We start from the raw sequence: 27,157 nt of genomic DNA, 5'->3' as shown, positions 1-27,157 counted from the left end.
TAATAAAAGCAAATATGAAACTCCTTCTGAATCTGGGGGAAAGGAGGGGAAACTATTATTCTCAGTCACTAGCTGAGAACGCAGAAGGCTTCCCATCCTGAAAACCCTGGGAACTCCAAAGTGACAAGCCCGGGATGACTACACACCTGCTCATCAACACTCTGTCTACACACATTGTTTCCTTCTTTTTTTTTTTTTTTTTTTTTTTTTAAGATTTTATTTATTTATTCATGAGAGGCAGAGACACAGGCAGAGGGAGAAGCAGGCTCCATGCAGAGAGCCCAATGTGGGACTTGATCCTGGGTCTCCAGGATCATGCTCTGGGCCAAAGGCAGGCACCAAACCGCTGAGCCACCCAGGGATCCCCACTGTTTCCTTCTTAACTGTGTCTTAGATACGTGCAGTCAGATCACTTTGGCCACCTTCAAAGTAAGGATGATGAACATTCCCCACAAATGCTAGAGGAGATTTTACTCAAGGTTACCTATCAGGTAATGAAACCAAACTCCATAAATAGGGAGGCAGTACAAGAGTTTCCGAGATCTGTGTCCTACTTCTGTTCCCATGAAGCTACTGAGGTTGTAAGTCACTCACCGGAAATAGCCAGCTGCTGTATCTTAAAGTGCAGGTTAATTGTAGGGTTCTCATCAGGTTTGGAAGCTCCAGCCTGAAGACTCATGGTCCCCTTCAAACTTGGCAGCTTTTGGGGATTTATTTTTCCTACATCCCATGACAGCATCTTCAAAGAAAAACAAAGCAGTCACAGTGGAACCCTTCATCTGAGGTGGCTGAGTTCTAACCTCAGGGCAACTGTTCATAGTATTACCAGCTGCCTCTAAAGTGGTTTTCTTTTATTTTTTTTTTTAAAGATTTTTATTTATTCATGAGAGACACAGAGAGAGGCAGAGACATAGGCAGAGGGAGAAGCGGGTTCCATTCAAGGAGCCACACATGGGACTCGATCCCAGAACCCCAGGATCACTCCCTGAGCCAAAGGCAAACGCTCAACCGCTGAGCCACCCAGGCATCCCTAAAATGGTTTTCAATAGAGAAAACTATTTGTCAACACAAATTATCTCAAGGAGAAAACGATGTCCCGTTGATTAAGCTCTTTTCAATAAGGTGTAAAGTCTACATGGAGAGCTCCCGTAGAAATAATTCTATTTAACATCGGCAATTCAAAACCTCCTGTGTGTTCTCCTCCTACCTTGGTAACTGGGTCAAATGTGTGTGTCCCCTGAGATGGTGTGAGGCTCATATTTAGGACTCCTTTGGGCATCTGGCTGGTGACGATCACTCCCTCTATGGTCTTTCCCATAGTCTGCTTTGGTCCTACTGTTATTTCAAAGCGTCCAAGTGAGCTACTGTCCCGGAAACTGATGTTATGTTTAACGTACACTGGAATTGCCACCAGGCTGGAGTAGAGAGACAGAAACACCATTTCATTACTACACTGGAAAAATGGCAACATTTCTCCTTTTATAATAAGCATCCCCCCGCCCCCACCACTGACAGCTTTTCCTTCCTTACCTAATTTATTCCTTATATTAAAAAATAAGCACAGGAAAAGACACCAGTAATCTTTCTTTCTTTTTTTTTTTTTTTAATAAAACTAAGATGCTGTCTAGTAAGTCAACTAACTTCTAATGACTCTGAATAATATTAACAAAAATCAAAGGTATACTAAGCCTACTATGAGAAAGGCATTAGAGATAAAAATTAGGAGTCACTGTATTTCTATGTTTTACTTTATCACATGTGACCAGTAATTATTTGTACTTGAGAGAGTACTATTCACACCACATGGGAGTGCTTTTATACTTGACTTCCTCTGATCCTCACAAAAACCCTGGGAGGTAGGGTAGGCTGTGAAACAGAACAAGAAACAGAAAAATCACAGAGTAATACCAAAGCAGTAATAGTTCTTTTTTTTTTTTCAGTAATAGTTCTTAACATGTATTAAACACTCTCATATGCCAGTGCTATGCTAAATATTTTATTTCCATTATCTTGTTTAATCCTCACAATAAGTATAAAGTATGTACTGCTACTGTCCTGATTTTATACATAAATAATGATGTCCTTATACTTCACTAAGATGAAGCAATTTTCCCAAGGTCATAGATCATAAGTACTGAAGACGGGGTTCAAATGTGGGTAGTCTGAGCCCAGAGCCTTTGTTCTCAAACACACAGATATTGTCCTAAATTATTTATTACAAATCACACAGGAAAATATTGGTGGCTTGGAGCTTTCATGGCTCTCTCCAGTCTGTGTACCTTCTATTACACACCTTCTACCAAGGGCTTCTAAAGTCCCTGCACAAAATATTAAAGAGAATGTTCAAGACCAAAGATGACTGGACTGCCTTTTAGAGTTTTTCATAGCATCATAGCATAGTTTAATGCTCTTTTGAGTCAGGAGGATAGAATACAGGTATACTCAGGTTCCAATCTGAGAAAAAAAGTGTTCTTGTTTAGACATATACCAACAACAAAAACAGCAGCAAATTTAATGAGTACCAACTTTGTGTTAAGCACTATTTAGATTGTTTAATCTTTAAACAAGGTCCATTTTTTGTTTTCCACTTACAGATAAGAAAACAGACACAGAAAGGTTAAACAACTCACCTGAGGTTACCCAATTAGTAAGTACAGAAGCTGGAATTTGAACCCAGGTAACTAGAGCCTGAGTCCTTAATCACTACGGATACTGTTTCCACATATACACATAGACACAGATTCTATTCTTAATTATAAGGGCCGCTTACTTCTGTGCACTGACATGGTAAGAGAGCAGGCGGAAGTTTCCATCAGGAGGGATGAAGGAGAGGATACGCTCAGATTCCCAGCGCTTGAAACGAACACAAGGATGGAAGCTGACATCATCCAACAGCCGAGGATTCTGTACTCATCAGGCAAGGAGAAGCAGGAAGTAGGAATTAAACACCCACATTTCTTTTGGGAAAGTCATTCAGATGCTGTTTTGTTTTGTTTTTTATAATAAATTTATTTTTTATTTGTGTTCAATTTGCCAACATACAGAATAACACCCAGTGCTCATCCCGTCAAGTGCCCCTCTCAGTGCCCGTCACCCATTCACCCCCACCCCCCGCCCTCCTCCCCTTCCACCACCCCTAGTTTGTTTCCCAGAGTTAGGAGTCTTTATGTTCTGTCTCCCTTTCTGATATTTCCCACACATTTCTTCTCCCTTCCCTTATATTCCCTTTCACTATTATTTATATTCCCCAAATGAATGAGAACATATAATGTTTGTCCTTTTCCGATTGACTTACTTCACTCAGCATAATACCCTCCAGTTCCATCCACGTTGAAGCAAATGGTGGGTATTTGTCGTTTCTAATGGCTGAGTAATATTCCATTGTATACATAAACCACATCTTCTTTATCCATTCTGAGATGCTGTTTTTATTCAAACACACACACACACACAAATTCTGTAGCTACTTAGAAAATTCAAGACTGATACAAGCTTTGTGGCTGTCCTTAATTCTTTTTCTTTTTTCTTTTAAGTAGGCTCCATGCCCAGCGTGGAGCCCAAAGCGGGACTGGAACTAACTACTCTTGAGATCAAGACCTGAGCTGAGATAAAGAGCTGGACGCTTAACTGAGTGAGCGTTCCTGTCCTTAATTATTTCTTACTGCTCCATTCCATTCTCACCACTGTCTATCCAGAAGCAGTTAATCTGCCATCCCGAGATTTGAACCTGTGGTTCAGGATTTTACCATGAAGGAAAGTGTAAGGTCTGGCATTCCAGTCAGCTTGACACAGGCATCAATGACCCCCTGGATCTCGGCAGTAATTGTGGAACCTGAGAGAGAAGCAAGACCAAAAGAAGGTAAGAGGTTATTCAACACATCTCTGTGCTCCATGAACAGCTTATTTGCTCCCTACCACCTTCTTTGACTTTCTTTTCCTTCTCAACTTTTCTCAGCTTTTGTCTTCCCCCTCCCACCTTCCCTCTCTTTTTTTCTTTCCTCTGTCCATCTATGCAATTCGTCTACCCAACGCCTTTGTCCATCTTTCCAAACATTTATCAACTGTATGTCAAGGATGAGATGCTATGATGAAGCAATGGGGATAAAAGATTAATAAGAGAGTTATTACCCTAAAAGTTTTCTATCTAGTACCGGAATCAAACAGGATTATCATCATAACCAGTGGTTCAGAAAACTTCAGAGTAGAAACTGCTCTCCCTAATGTGACCAATGAGCTTTGCCAATGATCGAATGGACACTTTTGGTCTTTATCTTACAGGAGCTCTCAGTGGCTTGTCATTATTGACCACTCCTTCCTTTCTCTTAACCTCACCCTGTTTTGTTTTTCTAGCTCCTCTTCCTCAGTGCTTTCTGCAGGTTTCTGTTTCTTTGCATGGCTTTTAAATGCTGTACCTTTTCACAATTCTGAACTTCTCTTTTATTTCACTCAACATGGTATGGTTTTTTTAAGTTTACTTAAATTCAATTAATTAACATATAATGTATTATTGGTTACAGAGGCAGAAGTCAGTGACTCATTCGTCTTGTATAATACCCAGTGCTCATTACATCACGTGCTCTTAACACTCAACACCTAATTACCCCATCTCCTCACCGCTCCCCTCCAGCGACCCTCAATTTGTTTCCTATGATTAAGAGTCTCTTATGGTTTGTCTCTCTCTCTGATTTCATCTTGTTTTATTTTTCCTTCCCTTCCCCTATGATCCTGTTTTGTTTCTTAAATTCCACATATGACTGAGATCATATGATAATTGTCTTTTTCTGACAGACTTATTTTGCTTTGCATGATAGCTTCTAGTTCCACCCACATCATTGCAAATGGAAGGATTTCATTTTTTTTGATGGCTGAGTAGTATTCCATTGAATATATACACCACATCTTCTTTATCCATTCATCTGTCAATGGACATCTGCACTCTTCCCATAGTTTGGCTATTGTGGACATTGCTGTTATAAACATTGGGGAATAGGTGCCCCTTTAGATCACTACCTTTGTATTTTTGCAGTAAATACCCAGTAGTGCAATTGCTGGGTCACAGAGTAGCTCCATTTTCAGCTTTTTGAGGAACCTCCATACTGTTTTGAGAGTGGCTGCACCAGCTTGCATTCCCACCAAAAGTGTATGAGGGTTCCCCTTTCTCCACATCCTTGCCAACATCTGTTGTTTCCTGAGTTATTCATTTTAGCCATTCTGACTGGTGTGAGGTGGCATCTCATTGTGGTTTTGATTTGTATTTCATTGATACTGAGTGACATGGAGCATTTTTCATGTGTCTGTTGGCCATCTGTATGTCTTCCTTGGAGAAATGTCTGCTCCTGTCTTCTGCCCATTTCTTGATTGGATTATTTGTTCTTTGGGTGTTGAGTTTAAGTTTTTTAAGGATTTTTGGATACTAGCCCTTTATCTGATACGTCATTTGCAAGTATTTTGTCCCATTCTGTAGGATGTCTTTTAGTTTTGTTGAGTGTTTCCTTTGCTGTGCAAAAGATTTTTATCTTGATGAAGTCCCAATAGTTCATTTTTGCCTTTGTTTTCCTTGCCTTTGGAGACACATCTAATAAGAAGTTGCTGTGGCCAAGGTCAAAGAGGTTGCTGCCTGTGTTCTCTAGGATTTTGATGGATTCCTGTCTTACATTTAGGTCTTTCATCCAATTTGAGTCTATTTTTGTGTATGGTGTGCAGTTTCATCCTTCTGCAAAAACTTCTTGAGTTTTTCCCACAGGTTGCTTTTTTCACTCTGTTGACTGCGCAGAAACTTTTTAGTTTGGGGTGCTGGATGGCTCAGTCAGTTAAGTGTCTGCCTTCAGCCCAGGTCTTGATCCCAAAGTCCTGGTTTGGTTTCGAGCCCCACGTTGGACTCCCTTATCAGTAGGAAGCCTGCTTCTCCCTCTGCCTATGTCTCTGCCTTTCTCTCTGTGTGTCTCATGAATAAGTAAACAAAATCTTAAAAAGGAAAAAAGGAAGTTTTTTATAGTTTTATTTATTTATTTATTTGTTTGTTTGTTTATTTATTTATTTTAAAGATTTTATTTATACGTGAGACACACAGAGAGAGAGCAAGAGAGGCAGAGATGCAGGCAGAGGGAGAAGCAGGCTCCATGTGGGGAGCCTGACGTGGGACTCGATCCCAGGACCCCAGGATCATGCCCTGGGCTGAAGGCAGTGCTAAGCCACTGAGCCACCCGGGGATCCCTTTTTATAGTTTTTTATATATTGACTGTGTTTATATAGTTTTTAATATATTGATTATGTATCTTGCAACTTTATGGAATTTGTTTATAGTTCTTTTTTTTAATTTTTTTATTTATTTATGATAGTCACACACACACACAGAGAGAGAGGCAGAGACATAGTCAGAGGGAGAAGCAGGCTCCATGCACTGGGAGCCCAACGTGGGATTCGATCCCGGGTCTCCAGGATCGCGCCCTGGGCCAAAGGCAGGCACCAAACTGCTGTGCCACCCAGGGATCCCGAATTTGTTTATAGTTCTAACAGTTTTTTACTGTTACTGTCTTTAGGCATTCCTGTATATATGATCATGTCATCTGCATATTAATATTTAAGTATATTCCCAGTACCTAGCACAGTACCTGACACAAAGTAGGTACTAAATTAAAATGATCTTGAATAAGAGATAATTCTGATACTACCAAGTATATGAAGGAGACACTTTCTTTCTAGTTCTGAAAACAGTTTAAAAGCACCTACCTGGGGATCCCTGGGTGGCTCGGTGGTTTAGCGCCTGCCACTGGCTCAGGGCATGATCCTGGAGTCCCGGGATCAAGCCCCGCATCAGGCTCCCTGCATGGAGCCTGCTTCTCCCTCTGCCTATGTCTCTGCCTCTCTCCCTCTCTCTCATGAATAAATAAATAAATAAAATCTTTAGGAAAAATAAATAAATAAAAGCACCTACCTGATTTATCAATGATGGCATCAATCTCTTCGATCACATCAAAATAGGCCTCATTGTTGGTATACTTTACCCCAGTCCGTCGCCAGGGCACCACTGAGAGCTGTCCAGTAGGAAGCTGGTCACCCACATTGGTGCTTCCTACAATAATGAATTTGACTGTAATTTAATTCCAATTTAATTAAATGTAACCAATTATATAATAGTCATAGAACACTTCCCTAGAAGTTCTATGCTCCCACTACTCATACACTCAAATTGGTGGACTTAAAAAAAAAAAAAGAAGATATAAGTGTTTTCTCAACTTCTATCTGGATAACCAGTCTATTCTAAAAACTTGTCGCCATCTAGTCTGCTTATTTGAGCAGAATAAAGGTTAAAAAGTTACCTGAGAAATAGATATCATATTTTGGTTTTGAAAGAAACTTGAACCTGAGTCTCTCAAATTTCACAATAGCTTGTAGCTTAAATAATGTACTGGCTTTCAGTAGGGATAGTGAGCTACATATTAATATAAAATTTTCATGGGTAAAAATGATATTCTAGTTTAAGGTAGGCTTTTAAGTGCATTTCTTCTAGGTATTAAAATGTACACATTTTACTACTACTATACTGAATCTTAGGAAAAGAATACAAATTAGGTCTTTCCCTGTCTATTAAGAGTTGTAAATCAACTCCTTGTTTTTCCCTCCCACAAGCATCAAAAACTTTTTTAATCCAAAAGTTCTATGCTGAAATTCTGAAATATTACAACTAATTTAAAATCTATTTCCTGGGATCCCTGGGTGGCGCAGCGGTTTGGCGCCTGCCTTTGGCCCGGGGCGCGATCCTGGAGACCCTGGATCGAATCCCACATCGGGCTCCCGGTGCATGGAGCCTGCTTCTCCCTCTGCCTGTGTCTCTGCCTCTCTCTCTCTGTGACTATCATAAATAAATAAAAAATTTAAAAAAAAAAATCTATTTCCTTTTCTTGCAACCTGGATCTTTTTAATCTAAAGAAAGAAACGTTAAACACACACATATATTCAGCATGTTTGCAAAACATTTCAACTTTTCAAAAGTGACTCTCAGGTACCTTTTTCTAGATTTAAGAGAGATTCAGAAAAATGACTACATAGTATTCATAAATGATTCAGGCACTAACAAAACGTTTAAGAGTTAAATGAATCCAGAATATTGAAAAACCCAACAAACGTGTTTTCTTAAAATGAGGCACCATTTTAAAAACATGTCATCAAAAAAGTAAATAAATAAAAAATAAAAACATGTCATCAAGCTATAATAATTAAAGCAGATAAAACAGTAAGCCTAAAAACAGACAAAGAATCCACAGTGATTTAGTAAAACACAAAAATATCACTTTAAAACAGGGAAAAAGGTTACTTTAGTAATCTTAAATGCCCTAGTAATTGGCACTAGGAAAACTGGTAGGTAATTTTGGAAAAATAAACATGGAGCCTTCCTTCATATTGTAAACCAAGATATTCCCAAATGGATTTAAGAATTAAGTCCAAAAGTAAAACCATAAAATAATTAGAAGAAAATACACTTTTAAAAAAGAAGACCCTTCCTTCTCTGAGATCAAAAAGACATTCCCCTAGGTTTTCTTCTAACAATTACAAGGTTTGTATTTAACTTTTTGACCTTGCTGGAATTTATTTTGTGTACAGAATGAATAGGGGACTTCATTTTGTTCTAAATCAAAGCTGACTGTCCTAATACAATATATTTAACAATTTGCCCCTGGCCCACGCTAAGATACATGGCATCTATATATACCAAATTTCTACAAAAGCAAGGGTCCATTTCTGAACTACCTTATCCCTTATCAGAATCATCTATTTGTCTATTACTGGGTCAATACTATGTTTTTAAAATTACCAAAACTTATTAAAATGTATTTTATATGACACATTTTCTCTTCTGCTCTTGTTCTTTTTAAAAAATATTTATTTTCAAAACTGTCTTGGCTTTTATAACTTATCTACGAGTTTTTACTTCCTATACTACATGTATAATACAGCTTTATATTTAAGGCAAATCTGTCCAACAGCTTTGGAACTCTTTTTCAAAATATACCCAGCTATTCTGCATATTTATACTTCTTTAAAAGTATTTTTCTTTTTTTTCTCCCCCCCTTCCCCCCCCCCGTATTTTTCAATTAGTTTGTAAAATGCCATGCAAATCCTTGTTATATATTAAGCAAGACCCAAGATGTAAGAGCTCAATGAAGCAGAATGATTAATATAACTAAATCAGAATTAAATGTGGCTAAACAAACACACCATGGACAATGATTAAATGACAAGTGACTGTGAGAAAATAATTTATTTTTATTTTTTAAAAGATTTTATTTATTTATTCATGAGAGACAGAGAGAGAGAGAGGCAGAGACCCTGGCAGAGGGAAAAGCAGGCTCCATGCAGGGAGCCCGGCGTGGGACTCGATCCTGGGTCTCCAGGATCATGCTCTGGGCGGAAGGTGGTGCTAAACCGCTGAGCCACCTGGACTGCCCGGGAAAATATTTATAACAGAGGATTCAAAAATATATAGAACTACAAACTACCATGTATATTTCCAATATACATACATTAGTTTAATGTTCTTAAATGAAAGGAATTCTTTTTTTTTTTTTTTTTTTTTTTTTAAGTAGGCTCCACACTCACCATGGAGCCCAACTCGGGGCTTAAACCCACAACCCTGAGATCAAGATCAGAGCTGAGATCAGGAGCTGGACACTTAATGGAATAAGCCACCCAGGTGCCCCAAAAGGAATTCTTTTAAATTAGTATAAAAAAAAGAAAAACATTTCAACAACAAAAGAAAAACTGGACAAAGGACACAACTAGGTAAATTCACAATAGAGGAAGAACACTCAATAAACACTAGAATGGGTTTTAACTTCCTTAATAATAAAAAATGAGGTGTAAATAAGATATAACTAACCTATTAAATTGCCAAAGCTTTGAAAAAATTATTAATAATGATAGGGTTGGCCAGAATAGAAATTGCTACTACAGAAAGTATAAATTTTTTGGAGATCAGTTTGGCACAATGCATTAAAGTCCTTAAAATGTGCACACCCTTGGATCTAGCACTTTCATTCGTAGTACTGAAAACAAATCACCTCACATGTACACAAAGACTTAAATATAAGAATGTTAATTCCTTGTTATCTGGGACGCCAGTGGTTGAGCATCTGCCTTCTGTTCAGGGCGTGATCCTGGAGTCCTAGGATCGAGTCCTGCATCTCGCGGGGAGCCTGCTTCTCCCTCTGCTATGTCTCTGCCTCTCTCTCTTGTCTCTCATAAACAAATAAATAAAATAAAATCTTAAAAAAAATTCCTTGTTATCTAAAGGAATAAAAAAATCAGAAACATCATTAACATGGACTGAATAAATAACTTAAGGTCTATTCCATATAGGAGAAAATTATAAAGTCATTAAAAGTCATGTAGAAGAAAATGTATCATAATGGGATAATGTTCACAAAATACTGAAGAAAGTTTTAAAAAATATACAAGAGTTGTTTGTAAAAAATTCCATGCATCTAATCATTATTTATCTGTCTAGAAAAGATAAAATATATGTCAAAACTGAAGTGGGATTAAGACTTATTTTCAAGTTCTTTGTGCTTTTCTGTATCTCTGACATTTCTATAATAATCAAGTGTTTCTTCCGTAATCAGAAAAAAAAAAACAACACACACACACACAAAAGCCCTCTTTTTAAAGAAGCATGCTTGGGGCACCTGGGTGGCTCAGTTAGTTAAGCATCTGCCTTCAGTTCAGGTCATGCTCTCAGAGTCCTGGAATCAAGCTCCATGTTTGGCTCCCTGCTCAGTAGGGAGTCTGCCTCTCCCTCTCCCTCTGCTCCTCCCCCAGCTCCTGCTCACTCTTTCTCTGTCAAATAAATAAATAAAAATTTCTTTAAAGTTTTTTAAAAATAAATAAAGGCGCACACTTTATTCTGTCATTGAAATCAGGGCATTTTCTATATGAGAAAGACATATTTCAGGTCATAATCAAAGATGAGCAAAATTAAAACACCTGGACATCCGAGAGCCCCAAAGACAAGCACTCAAAACAACGCACACCCCGGGTGGAAGCCACACCCAAAATGGCAGCTTTCTGTGGGTTTCACCTTTTTCCATACCTGTTATGGTGTTGACCACCGTTCGAAGGATAGTGGGAGGCTTGATCAGTTCTTTGAGGATGTTGGATTCGGTAGCCAATGGAAACCCATTGTCAAGCATCTCTTCCAGTACCTCATAAACCACAACCACATTATCTTTGATCACTGGCTCTGAACAGACTCCAAAATAATCCTGATGAAAATACAATATATATAATGTAAATCATTCAGAGACTGTAATGAAGGGAAAGAATCTTCCTAGAGAATAAGAATCTAGTCCTAAAAAAAAAAAAAAAAAAAAGAATCTAGTCCTGTCCATGTGTTTACACAGTGCTTCTAGGACATTCTTCTACAATGAGGGAATATAACTGTAGTTCTCTTAAGTGGCCCAGTTTGGTAAAAAGAACACTATATTGGCTTACAGTACTAGTGTCATTACTAACTTCTTTTACAAATTAAGAGTAAGCCATTTAACTTTTGGGGGGTTAGTTTCTTCAATTAGACAAAATATAGAGAATACAAAATGGAATCTAGACTATCATATGTGCTTATGAACAAGAATTTGAAAGAAGTATGCAAAATAATAATACTTGATGATACACGTTGGACCTGAAAATCTTTTTAACCCTTTCTGCTGGGTTATTCCTTGACATTCATACAGCAAATAAGAATTGAGAGGGAAATAAAATGAAATGAGGGAGATGACTAGCACATCAGAAAATCTCTTTGGATCATTTCTACTCTAAAATGGTAGGATTCTGGGGATCCCTGGGTGGCGCAGCGGTTTGGCGCCTGCCTTTGGCCCAGGGCGCGATCCTGGAGACCCGGGATCGAGTCCCACATCGGGCTCCCGGTGCATGGAGCCTGCTTCTCCCTCTGCCTGTGTCTCTGCCTCTCTCTCCCTCTCTGTGTGACTATCATAAATAAATAAAAAAAAATAAAAAAATAAAAAAATAAAATGGTAGGATTCTAAGAATGCTTTGTGCTTTTACTAACAAAGGCTTAGATACTAAATTATCTGAGTTGTGGAAAAAACACTGGATTCCAAATCAGAAGACCTAGGTGTTAACCTTAATGTCATTCACTGAAAAAGTCTTGCTAATTCAGGCCTTGATTTCTTTAATAGTACTGGACACACAGGGATGTTATAAGAACTAAGCATGATTAAGTGATAGTATGTGTGAAAGTACTTTGTAAACTATAAAGTGCTTTGCAAAATGTGATACACGATGATAAAAAGAAAGGAATGCTTGTGGTCTTTGGGTGTGCCCCTTTTAGCAGGGTCAGTCAAATCTTTTACAGGACCTCAGAGATGGTCATACAACCCTCCTTGAATTCATCCACTGAAGGGAAATTCACCATTTTGAGAAAGCCCATTCTATTCATGAAATGCTCTGATTATTAGAAAGTTCTTTCTTTTGCTAAATTGAAATTTGCTTCCTAGATCTGCCTTACAGAACAAATTTACATAATAGCCCCACAGTTATTTGAAGACAGCTACAAGCTTTCACTTCAATGGTTTTTCTTCCAGACAAATTCTGTTTGATTCCTCCACTGTTGATGGTGTGGTATATGGTTTTTAGATAGTTCTACCACCTTGCCATTTCTTTGAACATGCTCTAGTTTTCCAATATGCTCCTAAAATTACAATATTCAAAACTGAACAGACTCCAGATGTGATCTAAATTACACAAATAATAGCAATTATCAGAGACATTCCAATATCCAAGAACACTTAAGAGGCAGGAATGTGTTCCTAAAACAAGAATTCTTCTTTAAAAACGAGGATTTAAGGGGGAGGGGGAGCAAGACAATTCCATCCCAAGAGTGCTTTTCTTTTGAAAAATACACAAAACACCTCACGAGATTTTATAAATCAGACATAATGTGAACTAAGCAGTTGGAAAGTATGACAAATTACTATAGCAAAGTGTTTGCAATTCTACAGCTGGAACTCTTCCATCATATTCTAGTACTAAAAAAATAATGCAGAGAGAAAAGACATTAAAATCAGGGCATATCCATTTACTTTTAACAAATCCTTCAAAAATGACACGCTCTGAAGCCCGACTTCCAAGCTAGCGACTTTACTATTATCCCAAATTCCTCTGTGGTTTCCACCAGATTAAACAACTTTTTTCACTTCCTGTCTTGTAATAAATTACATAATATTGCTATAGCAGTATGAAGCAAATGCTGGGTTTCACCAAAGGGACTGTTAATCTTAGAATGGGGTAAAGTATCATATGTGGAAATCATAATGAGGCCCAACGAGAGAAGTTTAAGGTCCTAACTACTGGATTCTTCTTTTACTTCTTCCACATACTCGGGTTTATAATTCTCAAGTTTTCACTGTGGGAAGGAACTAGTATGCCACATGAGAACTGGAAACCCAGAATCGTACACCAGCTAGTATTTGTGGGAAAAAAATTATAAAATATATTTAATTTTCTTGGGATGAAAGCTATTCTAGACATTTGATACAGATATGAGTGCAAATGAAAGGACTCTTTGACTTGTTTTTTAATTCCATAATACCTGAGTCATCATCTCTTGATTCCACGATTTCTGTATTCATATGACCAATTCCAGACCTCACATAACACAGAGGTTGAACTAAAGGGCCCTTGCTTTTCACTTATTGCCTGAGTTATGCAAATAACCATAGTAGTTAGCATTTGAACAATTCTTTTAGGGGGAGGGACCCCACTGTTTGAATCCACAGTCTGGACAGACTAAAACCCTGTGCTATAATATAAATGGTGCTGACATCCTGGTATAACTTACTTATACTTCCCTTATGCCCTGCTCCCCAAGATCTTCAAATCTATTCCTGAAAGAAAAACTCAAAGTGAAAACTGTGTCTTGTAAAATGTGTCACTTAAATTCTTACAGGAACAGAAGATTTCCAACCTTATCTTAGTTTGCAACAAGAGCTCATCACTAGTACTGACACACTGTGTGGATAAGCACCCAAACCTACAATGAAGTTTGGGTTCAGAGATTACGTCTGCCAAGCAGAGTGAAACAAGCATTACTGAGTTTTTGCCTAGCTCTTGAAAATATACATATTTTTACACACTCATCACTTTTTCATGCAACTCAAATGTAGTTGACAATGGCTAGCATCAAGTCCACTAAGAAAACAAAACATCCCAAAACTAAATTCATCTGATTTATGAACAAAAAATAGGGCAACTCCAATCTCCATATAACTAAAATGACTGTATACAATCATACCGAGTGGCTTTCTTATGCAACACGTTCAAAGGTATTCAATTTGCCATTTCAGATGTAGCTAATTCAATAAACAGAAACAAGAATCTTATGAGATGGGAGAGGAAGTGAGCAATCGCAGTTTTGATTTTTTAAACTGTTCCTTAATTGAAGCTGAATACAAAGAAAAAAGAATCACAAAGACATACAGTTTACATGTACGAGCTTCCTCAAATTCACACACCTGAAATGTGTCCACTACTCGGTGAAGGAACTCAATAACAAAAAGTGGAGGGACCTCTGTCTGGATCACGGCCACAAAAAAGATCTTGTGACGGTAAACACTTAGGAGATAGTGGTGAGGGGTAGGGATAACTGGAGGTACATTTTCTGCCTCAGTAGCTCTCTCTTGCGCCTCAAAAAAGTAGTCACAAACAGATCGGCTGACCACACTTTTCCAATGTTTTTCCAGGAATATATCTCCAGAGGAGTTGATCAAGAAAAGGCTATGAATCATGGTGGAGATTGTCAGGGAGAAAGGAAAGTCTTTTTCGGTCTGAAAACCTTCAGGACAGCCAATTTTCAACCCTAAAAATAAAAGAAGGTACAGTCAGTTTCACTCAACCAAAATACCATACCTATCTTTCAAGAGCAGACTCAAGTCTTCCTCTATGTAAGAGCCTGAAGTATCCCCCTCTAGAATTCCTAAGGATAATTATCAGCCACCTTGTCTGCAAATCATTTACTGCCCGGTTATCTTTACTATTGCCTTAATTCTAACCACTTAAAATTTGACTTAATTTTTGAATGTCTGTGTTCTCAACTGGACTGGAAGTTCCTTGAGAAAAAAAGACGAGGCCTTAACATTTTTTGTTGCCTCATTGCTGTGTTCCCTGCACAGAAGAGAGTTTCAAAGAATATTGATGAGTTTCATGTATTTAGCCACAACTTGCGCATACATGAAATGCTAGCGGTTGCTTAGTCTCAACCGGTAGCCATTAGCTAAAGGCCACCACTGAGCACTTGAAATATGTCTGGTCTGAACTGAAATGTGCTGTAAGTACACACCACACTGAAGGTCTTATATTTAAGAAGGAACTTTAGATACCAGTAATATAATATTAACATTAACTCAACATTGATATTTTGATATATCAGGCTAAATGAAATATATTAAAATTAACTTAACCTTTTAAAAAAACGTGGTTACTAGAAAAATGTAAAACTACACATTTAGTTCTCTTTATACTATAATCTATTGGACAGCCGGTCAACGGCTGGAGAGCCGGCACCTCGGTCTTGGTTAGGAACAAGGTTCTGCACCGGGCGCCCTACAACAACCCCCCTGGGGGATGCTCTCCAGGCATCTCCCAGGAGGCGGCGGCCGCGCTGGAGCCCAGCTCTGGCCACTCCCCGCGCTGGCGGCGAACCGCCCAGGTGGTCACACCGCAGAAGCCTGCAACACCAGGACCCCAGGGCAAGCTTAAACCCTCTGCCCGCTGACAGCCGGCCGGCGGGAGGGCAAGAGGGGGTAACTGGGCTGGGAGAAGGAGGGGTGGCTGCTAAAGGCGGTTATCTCTGTGCTGGTCCACCTCAACCGCCTAAGAGCGAAGGATGATGGAGGCCATTTAGGGCGGGGGTGGCGGGGGGCGGATTTCAGGGGGGCGCAAGTCCAGGTGGTGACAAAGGTCGCCAGACTGCACACGTGCGTTACCATGGCAACAACGTCCCCTCCTCCCTCAGCCCCCGGAACGGCGTCGGCCGCCTCCCCAGCCGTGTACTCGCTCCCTCAGCTCTCCCCGCCGCATCCTGTAGCCGGGAGGGTGAATCCCACCGCATCCCCTAACTCTGGACCTGCCCGGCGCGCCCCCGGCCCGGACCCTCGCGCGCCCCCGCCCGCCTCCCTCAGCCCCCGGCCGGGTGCATGCACGCTCTGCCCGCAACCCCGACCAGGGTCGCCAGCCCTCCTCACCCAGCCTCGCTCCTCGAAGCGCCCACAGTCCCGACGCGCCGGCAGGCCCCGCCCCCTCGGCCGCCCCCCCGCACGCGCGCCGGCGGCCGCTCGCCCGTTGATTGGCCGGCCCTTGGGCCTCACGCCAGCACCGCCCACAGCCGTGGTTTAAAAACCTCTGATTGGACATCGATGATCCGCTCCTCTGATTGATAGCTGTCTGCCAGTCACTGTCTTCTTGGCTTCGAGCCCTCAATTGGCCCTTGTTGAGGCTTCAGTAATCTCCAATTGGTGCAGCTCTGTGGCTCCGCACCCTGATTGGCTGTCGTGACCAGTCCGAGGGCCCCTTGGCCTTGAATCACCCAGTCACAAAGGGGCGGCTGCAGCTGCCTGCGTGAAGATAACCGTGGAAGGTACCTAGATGGGGATGCTGAAAAGTGTGATTTCCAGGGCAGGATTTGTCAAATAGGAAATCATGGGTAAGAAAGCGTGAGCAGTAATGACTCATTTCCATTAGATAAATGCATTTAAAAAGAGACACGATGCCTTTTCGTTTATGTGCATCGGGTGAAGTAAAGGGCTGTAGAGTCTTATGGAGAGCTCTGGACCTGGATTCAGGAGGCCTCTTCCAGCCCCAACCAGGCCACCACCTGCCTGACCTTGGACAAGGCACTTAACCTTTCAAAATCTCAGTTCTCAGATCTGAAAAGGAGGTACTTAGGCAGGTCACTCTGCAAATTGCATGGGAGTTCTAATGACTTTGATAATATATTTTAAGTGATTCAAATCATTGTGATCCAGAGAGTCATGAAGTAGACGTCAGACAAACAAGGTTCACCTTTAAACTAAAAATTATTAAATAAGACGAGGAATGGAAGGTGCCTGGCACATTTCATGTGTTCGATAAAACAGCATGTTGATGTTAATGGTAATAATGTTAATCTACACCACAAGGCTGTCACCCTGCTTGGGCTTTATTTTTCACTTTGGTGAAAGGAAGCAGAAATGGCAACTCCTCCATAGGGAAGACTGTGATAATTGTATATTGAAGGTGATACGGATTGTTCTTTGACATACTTGCTAAGGACAGATACTTGACTAATTTTTAAGTAAGTAAAAGAGAAAATCCAAAATCAAAATGGCTGAATGATGTGTCTTCCTATAAGCTGAGGGGCTCTGGTGCCTGACTTCCTGGGTTTTAATCCTGATCCAACACTTACCAGCTCTGTGACCTTGAGAAAGTATTTTAACTTCTCTAAATTTCAAGTTCCTCCCTTCTCAAGTAAGGGCACTAATAGTACCAACTTCCCAGAGTTGTGAGGATTGAGTTAGAAAAGCGTCAGCGATTGTTATTACCTAAGAAGCAGCACAAGATGCAATTGCACATGGTTACTAAGCAATGTGTGTTGAAGGTGCAGAAATGCAATCACTGTTGTGGGCCGTTCTCATTCCCTGCATTAATATTAACGGAGAGCCTCCTATGTATCAATCCTTTTGCTGGGTGCTGTAGATGCTGCAATGACTACTATCACAGGCATAGTGTCTATTGTCACCAAGGCTAGCTGGAGAAGACAATTGAGAAGGCAGTAATTACAAAGCAACCTGATGAGCAAGGAGTCAGGGTCGGGGGTCGTTTGCTGGTGGAGGGGGCTGGCCTAGAGTTAGGGAAATCCTATGAGAGATGAATGTAGATTCCTCCAATAAAAGGGTAGAAGGACAGAGAGAAGATTACATGTGGAAAGCTCTAGAGATAAGAGAATTAAATATGGCTCAAACTAGGATTGGAGAAAGAATGCAGGGAGATGCAGGGGGATGGAGTCCTGCACTGAGCTCTCTGCAGGGAGCCTGCTTCTCCCTCTGCCTGTGTCTCTGCCTCTCTCTGTGTGTCTCTCATGAATAAATAAATAAAATCCTTAGGGAAAAAATGATTTTGGGCAGAGAAAGTTTGAATGAAAAAAATTAGGAGTTCAGCCTTGGTCATATTAAATTAAATATATATGATAGCCATTGAATGGCCATGTTGAGAAGGCAGCTGGATATACATGAGTCTAGGATTCAGGAGGGAGGTCTGAACTGGAGATGTACATTTGGGAGTTATCAGGATATGGATATTAAAGCCATGAGTCCAGCTGAGATGACTAAGGGAATGAGCATGGAGAAGAGGACAAGAGTCTAGTGGCATTCCAAATTTAAAGGTTCACAGAGGAGAGGAAGATCCAGATTCATTTAGTCTTCCCAACTACCCTGAAATGAATTACTGTTATGATCCCCTTTTTATAGATGAGAAAACTACAGTGAGTGCTTAAGCAACCTGCCAAATGTCAAGTAAGTAGGTAAGTAACATGGCTGGAGTTCAAGCACACAGGAAGATCTAAGCAGTCTGGTCTGGCCTCCTGCCTCTCTCATAAGCCTGGGCCCTGAGACCTTTTGAAGAAATGTTAAGTAGGACAGTGAAATGCTTTCAAATTTACATTTCATAAAGACCAGGCATGTGGGATGGATTGGAGAAAGCCAAGCTTGGGGGCAGGGAGATCATTTAGACTATTGCAGTAATCCACATCAGAGTTGCTAGTGACTTCAACCAGCATGGAGGATTGGAGAAATCAGTGGACAAATTCCAGAGGCGTTTGGGGGGTAGAATGAAGGGGATTAATTAGAAAATGAATAATAAGGAAGAATGAGGAATCCAGGATTATTCATAGGTTTCTGATGTGCACAGTTGTATGGATGGAAGTGTCATTTGCTGAGATGGGGATCACTGGAAGAGAGCCACAGGGGAGGGAGAGGTGGCATGAATTCATTCATAGCAATGCCAAGGGCCGTATCAAGTTCAACACTCAAATATTTTTTGAATTTAATCAAATATATTATAGAATTTGGGAGCTCATATACTACCTTGTCATGGTGTTAAGAAGGGCCACAGGAAACCACTGACTAAAATGGCAAGTCCATTTTATACATAAACATTTCTGGGAAAAGATTTCTAAACCTGCCACTAACGAACCATCCTAGTGTTTAACAGCAATTACTGCTGAGTTTTCTTTCTTTTTTTTTTTTTTTTAAGATTTATTCATTTATTTGAGAGAGAGAGTGCGCATGTGTACATGAGTGCGAGCCAAAGGGCAGAAGAAGAGGGAGAAGCAAGGAGCCCTGACTCCTGCTGAGCAAGGAGCCCAGTGTGGGGCTGGATCCCAGGACCCTGGGATTTTTTTTTTTTTAAGATTTTATTTATTTATTCATGAGAGACAGAGAGAGAGAGAGAGAGAGAGAGGCAGAGACACAGGCAGGGAGAGAAGTAGGCTCCATGCAGGGAGCCCGACGTGGGACTCGATCCTGGGACTCCAGGATCACGCCCCAGTGCCAAAGGCAGGAACTAAACCGCTGAGCCACCGAGGTGTCCTTTTTTTTTTTTTTTTAAGATTTTATTTGGACCCTGGGATTATGACCTGAGTCAAGATCAGGAGTTGGATGCTCAACTGAGCCACCCAGTCACCCCTGAGAAATTTTTCCATTGTGAGAAGCCAATCTCAGCTATCAGGATTCCCTGAAAATTATTGGATTATTATTATTAATATTTTGGCCTAAGACAAGAGAGGACTTGCTCACTGAGAAAGACACTTTTAAGGGCTCTGCAGTGGGGGCTCCAAGCCCCTCTCTAGCTTTGACACTTCTTGCTCCTATCCATGAATGTTACCCTTGCATCAAACCTCACTACTGAAGAAACCTCAAACCATCAAACCTCATGCACTGAAGAAACAGAATGCCTTCTCACCATGTCTTTGTTCTCACTGATCCCTCTTCTTGGCATGTATTCATCTCTTACTCATCCTATTTGTGGAAATTCCCTCCAGCCCTCAAGGCCTAGCCATATGTTTTCTCGTCCACGAAGTCTGTCCCAAGCTGGATGCCCCACACTAGAAGTAATTTATCCCTCTTCTGTGATTAAATAGCATTTCATAGCTCCTTTATGTAACCTACAGTGCTTTTGACACTGTGCCACACATTCATGCACCCAATCTGATCACTGCAACTGGACTGTAAACTCTGAGAACCACGGTGTGCATATATCAATGCCTAATATATATTCATTCATCTATTAAACTAATATTTATGGAGTGATATCTCCTGGACACCAAGGGTACAAAGACAATTAAAACATGTCTTCGGGAGTTTATAATCCAATGTGGAGAAAAAACTCTAAAGAAAAGATCCCTTAAAAAAATTAAGACCAGCTCCTTCAAGCCTGGTCATGGAAGGAGCCTATCCTTCTGGAAAGGAGAGCCTACAGTTAACACTCCTAACTCTCAAACAAGAGTCTTACCTTCTCCTTAGGGACTCCTGCTACTGGCTGCCCTCACCATGCTGGACTTGGGAGATTAGCATTCCTTTAGCTCTTTAATATCAGTGTAGACACACAAGTTTTTGTTTAATTTCCCACAGCAGAGCAAAGACCAGATGGATACTTATACAAAGCTTGTGTAAAGCTTGGGGATTATAAAGAGGAAACAAAAAGAGTCACATGCAAGTAATAATGTAGCTTACAAGATGTGATGTGATGAGGGTATCCTGGGATGCATACCTGCTTCCAGATGGCAGAGCTTCTGCTTCTCTGTACCTCCTCTCAAGTTCATCTCAAGGTCCTGCGATCCAAACCTTGCCTGACAAGAAGCAGTAGCAGCCTTCTCCCAGCAGCCTCGGGCTGGCATCCTGGTCCTAGTCTCCTGAAGGAAGAAATCATTAACCAAATGGCTCCTCCCCTAGATGCTATACCCAAGGCACAGCATTATTCTGTGGCTTCTTGGATGCTCCTTCCTTCTCTCTACACTCGTCTAGATGACCTCAGGATTATAAGTACTCTTTTAATTATTTAATTTAGGTTTTGTATCTCCAACCTCAACCTCTTCATAAACATACAGGCCCACATAGCTTATCATGCACTCGACATCTACACTCAGGTGCCTCACAGACATCTTAAAGGGGGAAAGAGGACCTCTTGAGTTTTCTTCCCCAATCTTTTCCTTCTTCCAGTCCTACTCTCCCTCCAGTTCTCATCTTAGTAAACAGTATCACTATCTATTCAGCTACTCAAACCAATACCCACAAGGTCCTCTATTACCCTCAACCCTGCATCTAATCCAGAAACAAACCCTACTGATTCCCTCACTGAAGTATATCAGGAATCCATCCTCTATCCAAATCAGTCACAACTCCAGTCCAGGCCACCACTGCCTCTCACCTGAAAGACTATAAACCACCTACACACTGATCTCCCAGTTCCACTCTCACCTCATTCATTTTATGTACAGCAGCAAAAGTGAGTTCAAAAAAAAAAAACTATTAACGGCTATGTGCAGCTTAGACTCTTCAATGCCTTCCCAAGGCATGAAGTTCAAATGCCTTTACCACCTTGCTATAGACTCTTTGTGTCCCCTCAAAATTCATATGTTAAGTCCTAATTGCCCAATGGGATGGTATTTGGAAGTGGAGCCGGTGGGATGTGATTAGGTCCTGAGAGTGAAGTCCTCATGAATGGGATTAGTCCTTCCCAAGGACTTAACACCACTACATAGGGAACAGAGGAAAGATGGCTGTCTATGAACCAGGAAACAGTTTCTCATCAGACAGCGCATCTGCTGGAGACTTGATCTTGCACTTCTCCATCTCCAGAACTGTGAGAAATAAATATTTGTTGTTTAAGCCACTCTGACTATGGTACTTGTGTTACAGCAGCTTAAATGGACTAAGGCACGTCTCTTTTATCTACCAGTTTCCATCTCTCCAATTGAGTCTCTTGCTTCCCCTCTAATGTACCCTCCCCACTTCCCACTTCTAGGCCCTGGAATATGTTGTTCCCTCTGTTTGAAAAGTTTTTTTTTTCCCTGTTTTTAATATAACTGGTTCCTTCTCCTTACCTTTAGGGGTGGGCAGTAGAAGAGGAAATTGTTTCATTGTATGACCGAGTGAATTATTATGCTGTTATGTCCTGTAACATACAGGATACTATATACACAACTAGTAAGTGTTCAAAAAGAAGTTCGCTCAATAAAACTGAATTCCTAGTCTACTTTGTTCTTATCCTAAATTGGAGCAAATGGGGATCATATTCAAGGGCCAGAATGTCAGCTTCATGTCAAGGATTCAGGCTTCTCCTAGGCTGCCATTCCTCCATTCCTAGGGTGGAACTTTCACCTCATGCTCACATCTTTGTCATGGCTGCAGGCATCAAGCTGTATTCCAGGCAAAGAGGAGGAGGAAAGACAAAAAGCAAATGAACTAACAGGGAGTCAGTGCCTTTAATGAGCTTTTTTCATGAGGTCCCTCTTTTGCTCTCTTGTTCAGTATTGAGCTAAAAAGAGGTCCTGGGAATACTTTTAACTGGGCACATTTACTACTCCCCTTCCCAAATGGGACTCTGTAAATAGACAGGAGAATGGAAATTGGTAGACATCTAACAGGCTGTCTACAGTCAATGGGAGTGACTAGAGCACCTACGGTCCATGAATAGATTGGATATTTTATTTTATTTTAAATATTTTATTTATATATTCATGAGACATACAGAAAGAGAGAGGCAGAGACATAGGCAGAGGAAGAAGTAGGCTTCCCACAGGGAGTCTGATGCGGGACTCCACCCCAAGACCTGGGGATCATGCCCTGAGCAGAAGGCAGATGCTCAACCACTGAATCAGCCAGGTGCCCCTAGATTGGATATTTTATTTTTATTATTATTTTGTAAAGATTTTATTTATTTATTCATAAGAGGCACATAGAGAGAGAGAGAGGCAGAGACACAGGCAGAGGGAGAAGCAGGCTCCATGCAGGGAGCCCGATGTGGGACTCGATCCCGGGTCTCCAGGATCATACCCTGGGCCAAAGGCAGGCACTAAACCGCTGAGCCTCCGGGGCTGCCCATGATATTTTATTTTTAAAGATTTTATTTATTTATTCATGAGAGACACGCAGAGAGAGAGGGGCAGAGACACAGGCAGAGGAAGATGCAGGCTCAGTGCAAGGAGCCCAACGTGGGACTCCAACCTGGGACTCCAGGATCACGCCCTGGGCTGAAGGTAGGTGCCAAACTGCTGAGCCACCCAGGGATCCCCTAGATTGGATATTTTTTTAATATGTATATTTCTTATTTTTTAATTTTTATTTATTTATGATAGGCACAGAGAGAGAGAGAGAGAGAGAGAGAGAGGCAGAGACATAGGCAGAGGGAGAAGCAGGCTCCATGCACCAGGAGCCCAACATGGGATTCGATCCCGGATCTCCAGGATCGCGCCCTGAGCCAAAGGCAGGCGCTAAACCACTGCGCCACCCAGGGATCCCTAGATTGGATATTTTAAACAAAGTCTGGAATTGAAAGATTTATGGAAAGCTGACTAGAAAACAGGAAAGCTCCACCAGAGAACTTTCATGTAATCTCCACAAGATAGATCGTAACAAGAAGGGTCTGGCCAGGAGGAGGGCAATGTGGTCAGCTCTGATCTGGAAGGGCAGTAGGATGGCAACTGGTCACAGGGTTGTAAATAGCCATAAACTGACCCTGTGATCTTGGGTAGGTTACCTAGATAAATTGCTTGAATCAAAATGTTACCTGTAAAATGAGACAATTGGACTACACTATCTCCAAGATCTTTCCAATTCTAAATTTCTACTAACAACGATCTTTTCTTCTTTTTCAGCAGTGAAATATCTTAAACAAATGAAAGCCTACATAGAAAACAGATAAAATAGAATCACATAGGAATCAGAACCATGGAGTTCTACTTGGCCTTGTCTTAATCCCCATGGTGGCCTCTGAACTCTCCAGAGTGTATTTCTACATAGTTCCACATGTGACTGTAATAAAATGATGTGGGGCGCCTGGGTGGCTCAGTGGATAAACAAGTTAAGCATCTGACTTTGGCTCAGGTCATGATCTCAGGATTCTGGGATGGAGCCCTGGTCTGGCTCCCTCCTCATCAGGGAGTCTGCTTCTCCCTTTCTTCCCTCTGCCCCTCCCCCTGTACATGCTTGCTCTCTCTCACTTTCTCAAATAAATAAAAAAATATTCTAAATGATGTATTTATTGGTATAAGTCAGCCTATAGATACAGCCATGAGTATTCTTTTCAGAAAAGGAAAATTGCTTTTATTTCTTAATAGCAATCTTCAACCCTTAAAAAAAAAACCCATTAAGTTAACTAGGGTTATTTAGTTATTGCCAAATCATGGCACTCTATCGGAGTCTCATTTGAAATCACTGGGGAAATATTAATCAAATCTCACAGGACAACTGACAGAATTCTCTCCAAAAATTACTCGGTAATGTTGGGAAAGAAAGAAGTTTGGATTGTAAAAAAGAGTTTTCAGAGTAACATACTTCTTATTTTGTAGGTAGTTATTTAGATAAAAATTACTCTCAGAGGAAAAAACAAACCTTCACTTTGCAAATACTTATTTCCTGTGTGCCTGATGACGGGGCTGCTTTCTGTTTACCAAAAGTAATCGATGGTAATTCAAAGCAAAAAACAGAAAAATACACCTCTTGGTCAGTCACCTGTTGAACTTCTTTCCCTTTTGCTTGTTACACTTTTAATATGCCCAAAGTTGTTTTTTTTTATTTTTTTTAAATTTTTTTTTAATTTTTTATTTATGATAGGCACACAGTGAGAGAGAGAGAGAGGCAGAGACACAGGCAGAGGGAGAAGCAGGCTCCATGCACCAGGAGCCCGACGTGGAATTCGATCCCGGGTCTCCAGGATCGCGCCCTGGGCCAAAGGCAGGCGCTAAACCGCCGCGCCACCCAGGGATCCCCAAAGTTGTTTTTTTTTTAAATGCCCTTTGAAAACTTTTAAATTATTCGAAAAAGTGAGGGTAGAAAGACCAAGAATTCTGCAGCAGGTGTCCTCCAGTTTCTTCCCTAGTATGCACCCTTTGGAGAAAAGATTTGATGGACACTGATTATTTTTCTGATCCGCACAAAAGCCTAAGCGTATCTTTATCTGCAGAATCGCCCAACATCCCTGGTTTTACTTTCTTCCCACTCTGGTGACTGACTATTAGCTTCTGCATCTTTCTCTCCACTGCTCCTTCCGGCGTCTCGATGCTGCCCTTTCCCCTTACCCAGGTAACCCGCTCCACCTGCAGGCAGGCCTGGAAAGCGCCGCGTGCTCCTAGAACCCCCGGGCAGGTCACAGGGTCTGGGCGCTCTTCCGGAGCCGGGATCCCAGGCGCGTGCTCAGCCAGACTTCCCTCTCACTTTTCTTTTCTTTTTTTCTTTCTCGATTTTTAAGTTTATCTCTTCATGAGAGACCCAGGCAGAGAGAGAAGCAGCCTCCCTGTGGGAGCCCGATGTGGGACTCAACCCTGGGACCCCGGGGTCACGCCCTGGGCGGAAGGGAGACGCTCAACCACTGAGCCACACAGCCGTCCCCAATCCCTCTCACTTTTCAATCCTTATAAAGCTCCTCCACAGGAAAAATAAATAAATAAATGAATAAATAAAGCCAACCGTATTGCGGTATTCACGTAAGGTAATGAGAAACTCGAGAAAGCATTCTGATCATACATTTTTCATTTAGAAGCTTGAGAGGTTATTTACGGTCTCCCCGTGGCGTCGCCTCGCGTCCAGCCGGGCGTGCAGCCGCCGAGTCCGGCGCCCCCCAGACCCGCGCCCCCTGCGCGGACCGGGCTGCGCTCAGCGGAGCCGGCCGAGCCCCGCGCCGACCTCCGGGGCCGCCCGGTCGTGCGCTCGTCGCCGCAGAAGGGGGTGCTGTCGGGCGGGGGGAGGAGCGCCCAGGTTTCCGAAGGGAATCCCCGGCCCCGAAGCCTGCACGGGGCAGGGAGGCTTCCGCGACTCGGCGCTGGGGGACCGGCAGCAGCGCGGCGGAGGAGGGAGCGCGGGACCGGAGCGGACCCCGAGGCCCAGGGGCGGCGGCGCCTCGGGCTGAGCTCCGGCGTCCGGGCGGGCGGGGCCCCGGGTGCCGGGGACGCGGAGCCGCGCGCCGAGGAAGGTGGTCGGGCGGAGAAAAAGGGTGGCGGCGAGAGCCGAAGGTCTTTCATCCCCCGGAGACAAAGAGGTGCCTCCTAGTGACAACAGCTGCCAGTGCCACACGCGCCATACGGCGGGGCCGGGGGGAGGGGAGCCGGCGCCGCGCGCGTCGGAGGCGAGGACCCTCCCCGACTCCCCGTAGCCGGGGGGTTGTCATGGCGACGAGCCCCGTCCGCAGGGGCGGCTGAAAGGCCCCATTGTTCCGGAGCGGGGCTGCCCGGCCCGCGCCTGTCTCTCAGACGCCTCTGAGCGCCTCCCCGCGCTCCGGCGGCGGGCGGCCGGCGGTCTCCCCGGGAGCCGAGCGCCGGGCCGCGGACCACAGATGGCGACGCCGCCGCGGCCGCACACGCGCCGTGCGAGGAGTGAGCCGCCACCTGCCCCCGCCCCGCTGCCTCCCACGCGGCCCCCCCCGCCCCCAGAAGCCGGCGTGGGGCGGCGGAGCCCGACGGATGCGGGGCTCCCTCCTCGCTCCGCGGGAGGAGAGACGCGGCGGCTCGGCTGGGACTGGCGGGGGGCGGGGCGACGCCCCCGCAGAATCCCTGGCCGAGGTCTGGGGTCGGAGTGGGGGGGCGCGGGGAGGACCCCTCAGAGTCGCTGGCCGCGCGTGCTGGAAGAAAACCCAACTACAGGGCAAAGGTGAAGTTAGAAGCTCGGTGGCAGTGTTCCCTATTGGAGGAAACAACTAGAAGGAACCTGCAAGTCCTTCCCCGGGGGCGGGTTCAATCATGCGGGACGTCATCCCTCTGGGAAGATATCAGGGTGCCATTAAAAAAACAAAAACAAAAACAAACAAACCAAAAAAAAAAAAAAAAACAAACAAGGCAGCTCTGTATGCAGAGAGGAGGGAATTTTCTGGTATCGTCTTAAGGAATCAAGCAAGGTGCAGCACA

General features: G+C 42.6%; 1 protein-coding gene across 3 annotated transcripts in view; it reads right to left on the bottom strand.

Annotated features, from left to right (window-relative positions):
* Positions 1-25,847, bottom strand: part of AP3M2 (adaptor related protein complex 3 subunit mu 2) — a 28,908-nt gene extending 3,061 nt beyond the window's left edge. The window contains exons 1-10 of one of the 3 annotated variants that reach the window (XM_055335426.1): positions 25,785-25,847; positions 20,812-20,953; positions 16,409-16,622; positions 14,526-14,869; positions 11,087-11,258; positions 6,935-7,072; positions 3,747-3,832; positions 2,771-2,904; positions 1,208-1,415; positions 595-739 (exon numbers count right to left, since the gene is read on the bottom strand). In XM_055335426.1, coding sequence (XP_055191401.1) covers positions 595-739; positions 1,208-1,415; positions 2,771-2,904; positions 3,747-3,832; positions 6,935-7,072; positions 11,087-11,258; positions 14,526-14,798 — 1,156 coding nt within the window. In that variant the 5' untranslated portion in view covers positions 14,799-14,869; positions 16,409-16,622; positions 20,812-20,953; positions 25,785-25,847. Of the gene's footprint in view, positions 1-594; positions 740-1,207; positions 1,416-2,770; positions 2,905-3,746; positions 3,833-6,934; positions 7,073-11,086; positions 11,259-14,525; positions 14,870-16,253; positions 16,283-16,408; positions 16,623-20,811; positions 24,203-25,784 lie in introns of those variants that run through there. The other 2 variants (XM_055335428.1, XM_055335427.1) reach the window with 2 other exon arrangements.
* Positions 25,848-27,157: the final 1,310 nt, after the last annotated feature.

The sequence above is a fragment of the Nyctereutes procyonoides genome, unplaced genomic scaffold, assembly GCF_905146905.1.
Source record: "Nyctereutes procyonoides isolate TBG_1078 unplaced genomic scaffold, NYPRO_anot_genome, whole genome shotgun sequence".
NCBI classification, from domain to species: Eukaryota; Metazoa; Chordata; class Mammalia; order Carnivora; family Canidae; genus Nyctereutes; species Nyctereutes procyonoides.
Note: the sequence above shows the minus strand (reverse complement) of the source record. Positions and strands in the feature narration are given on the sequence as shown.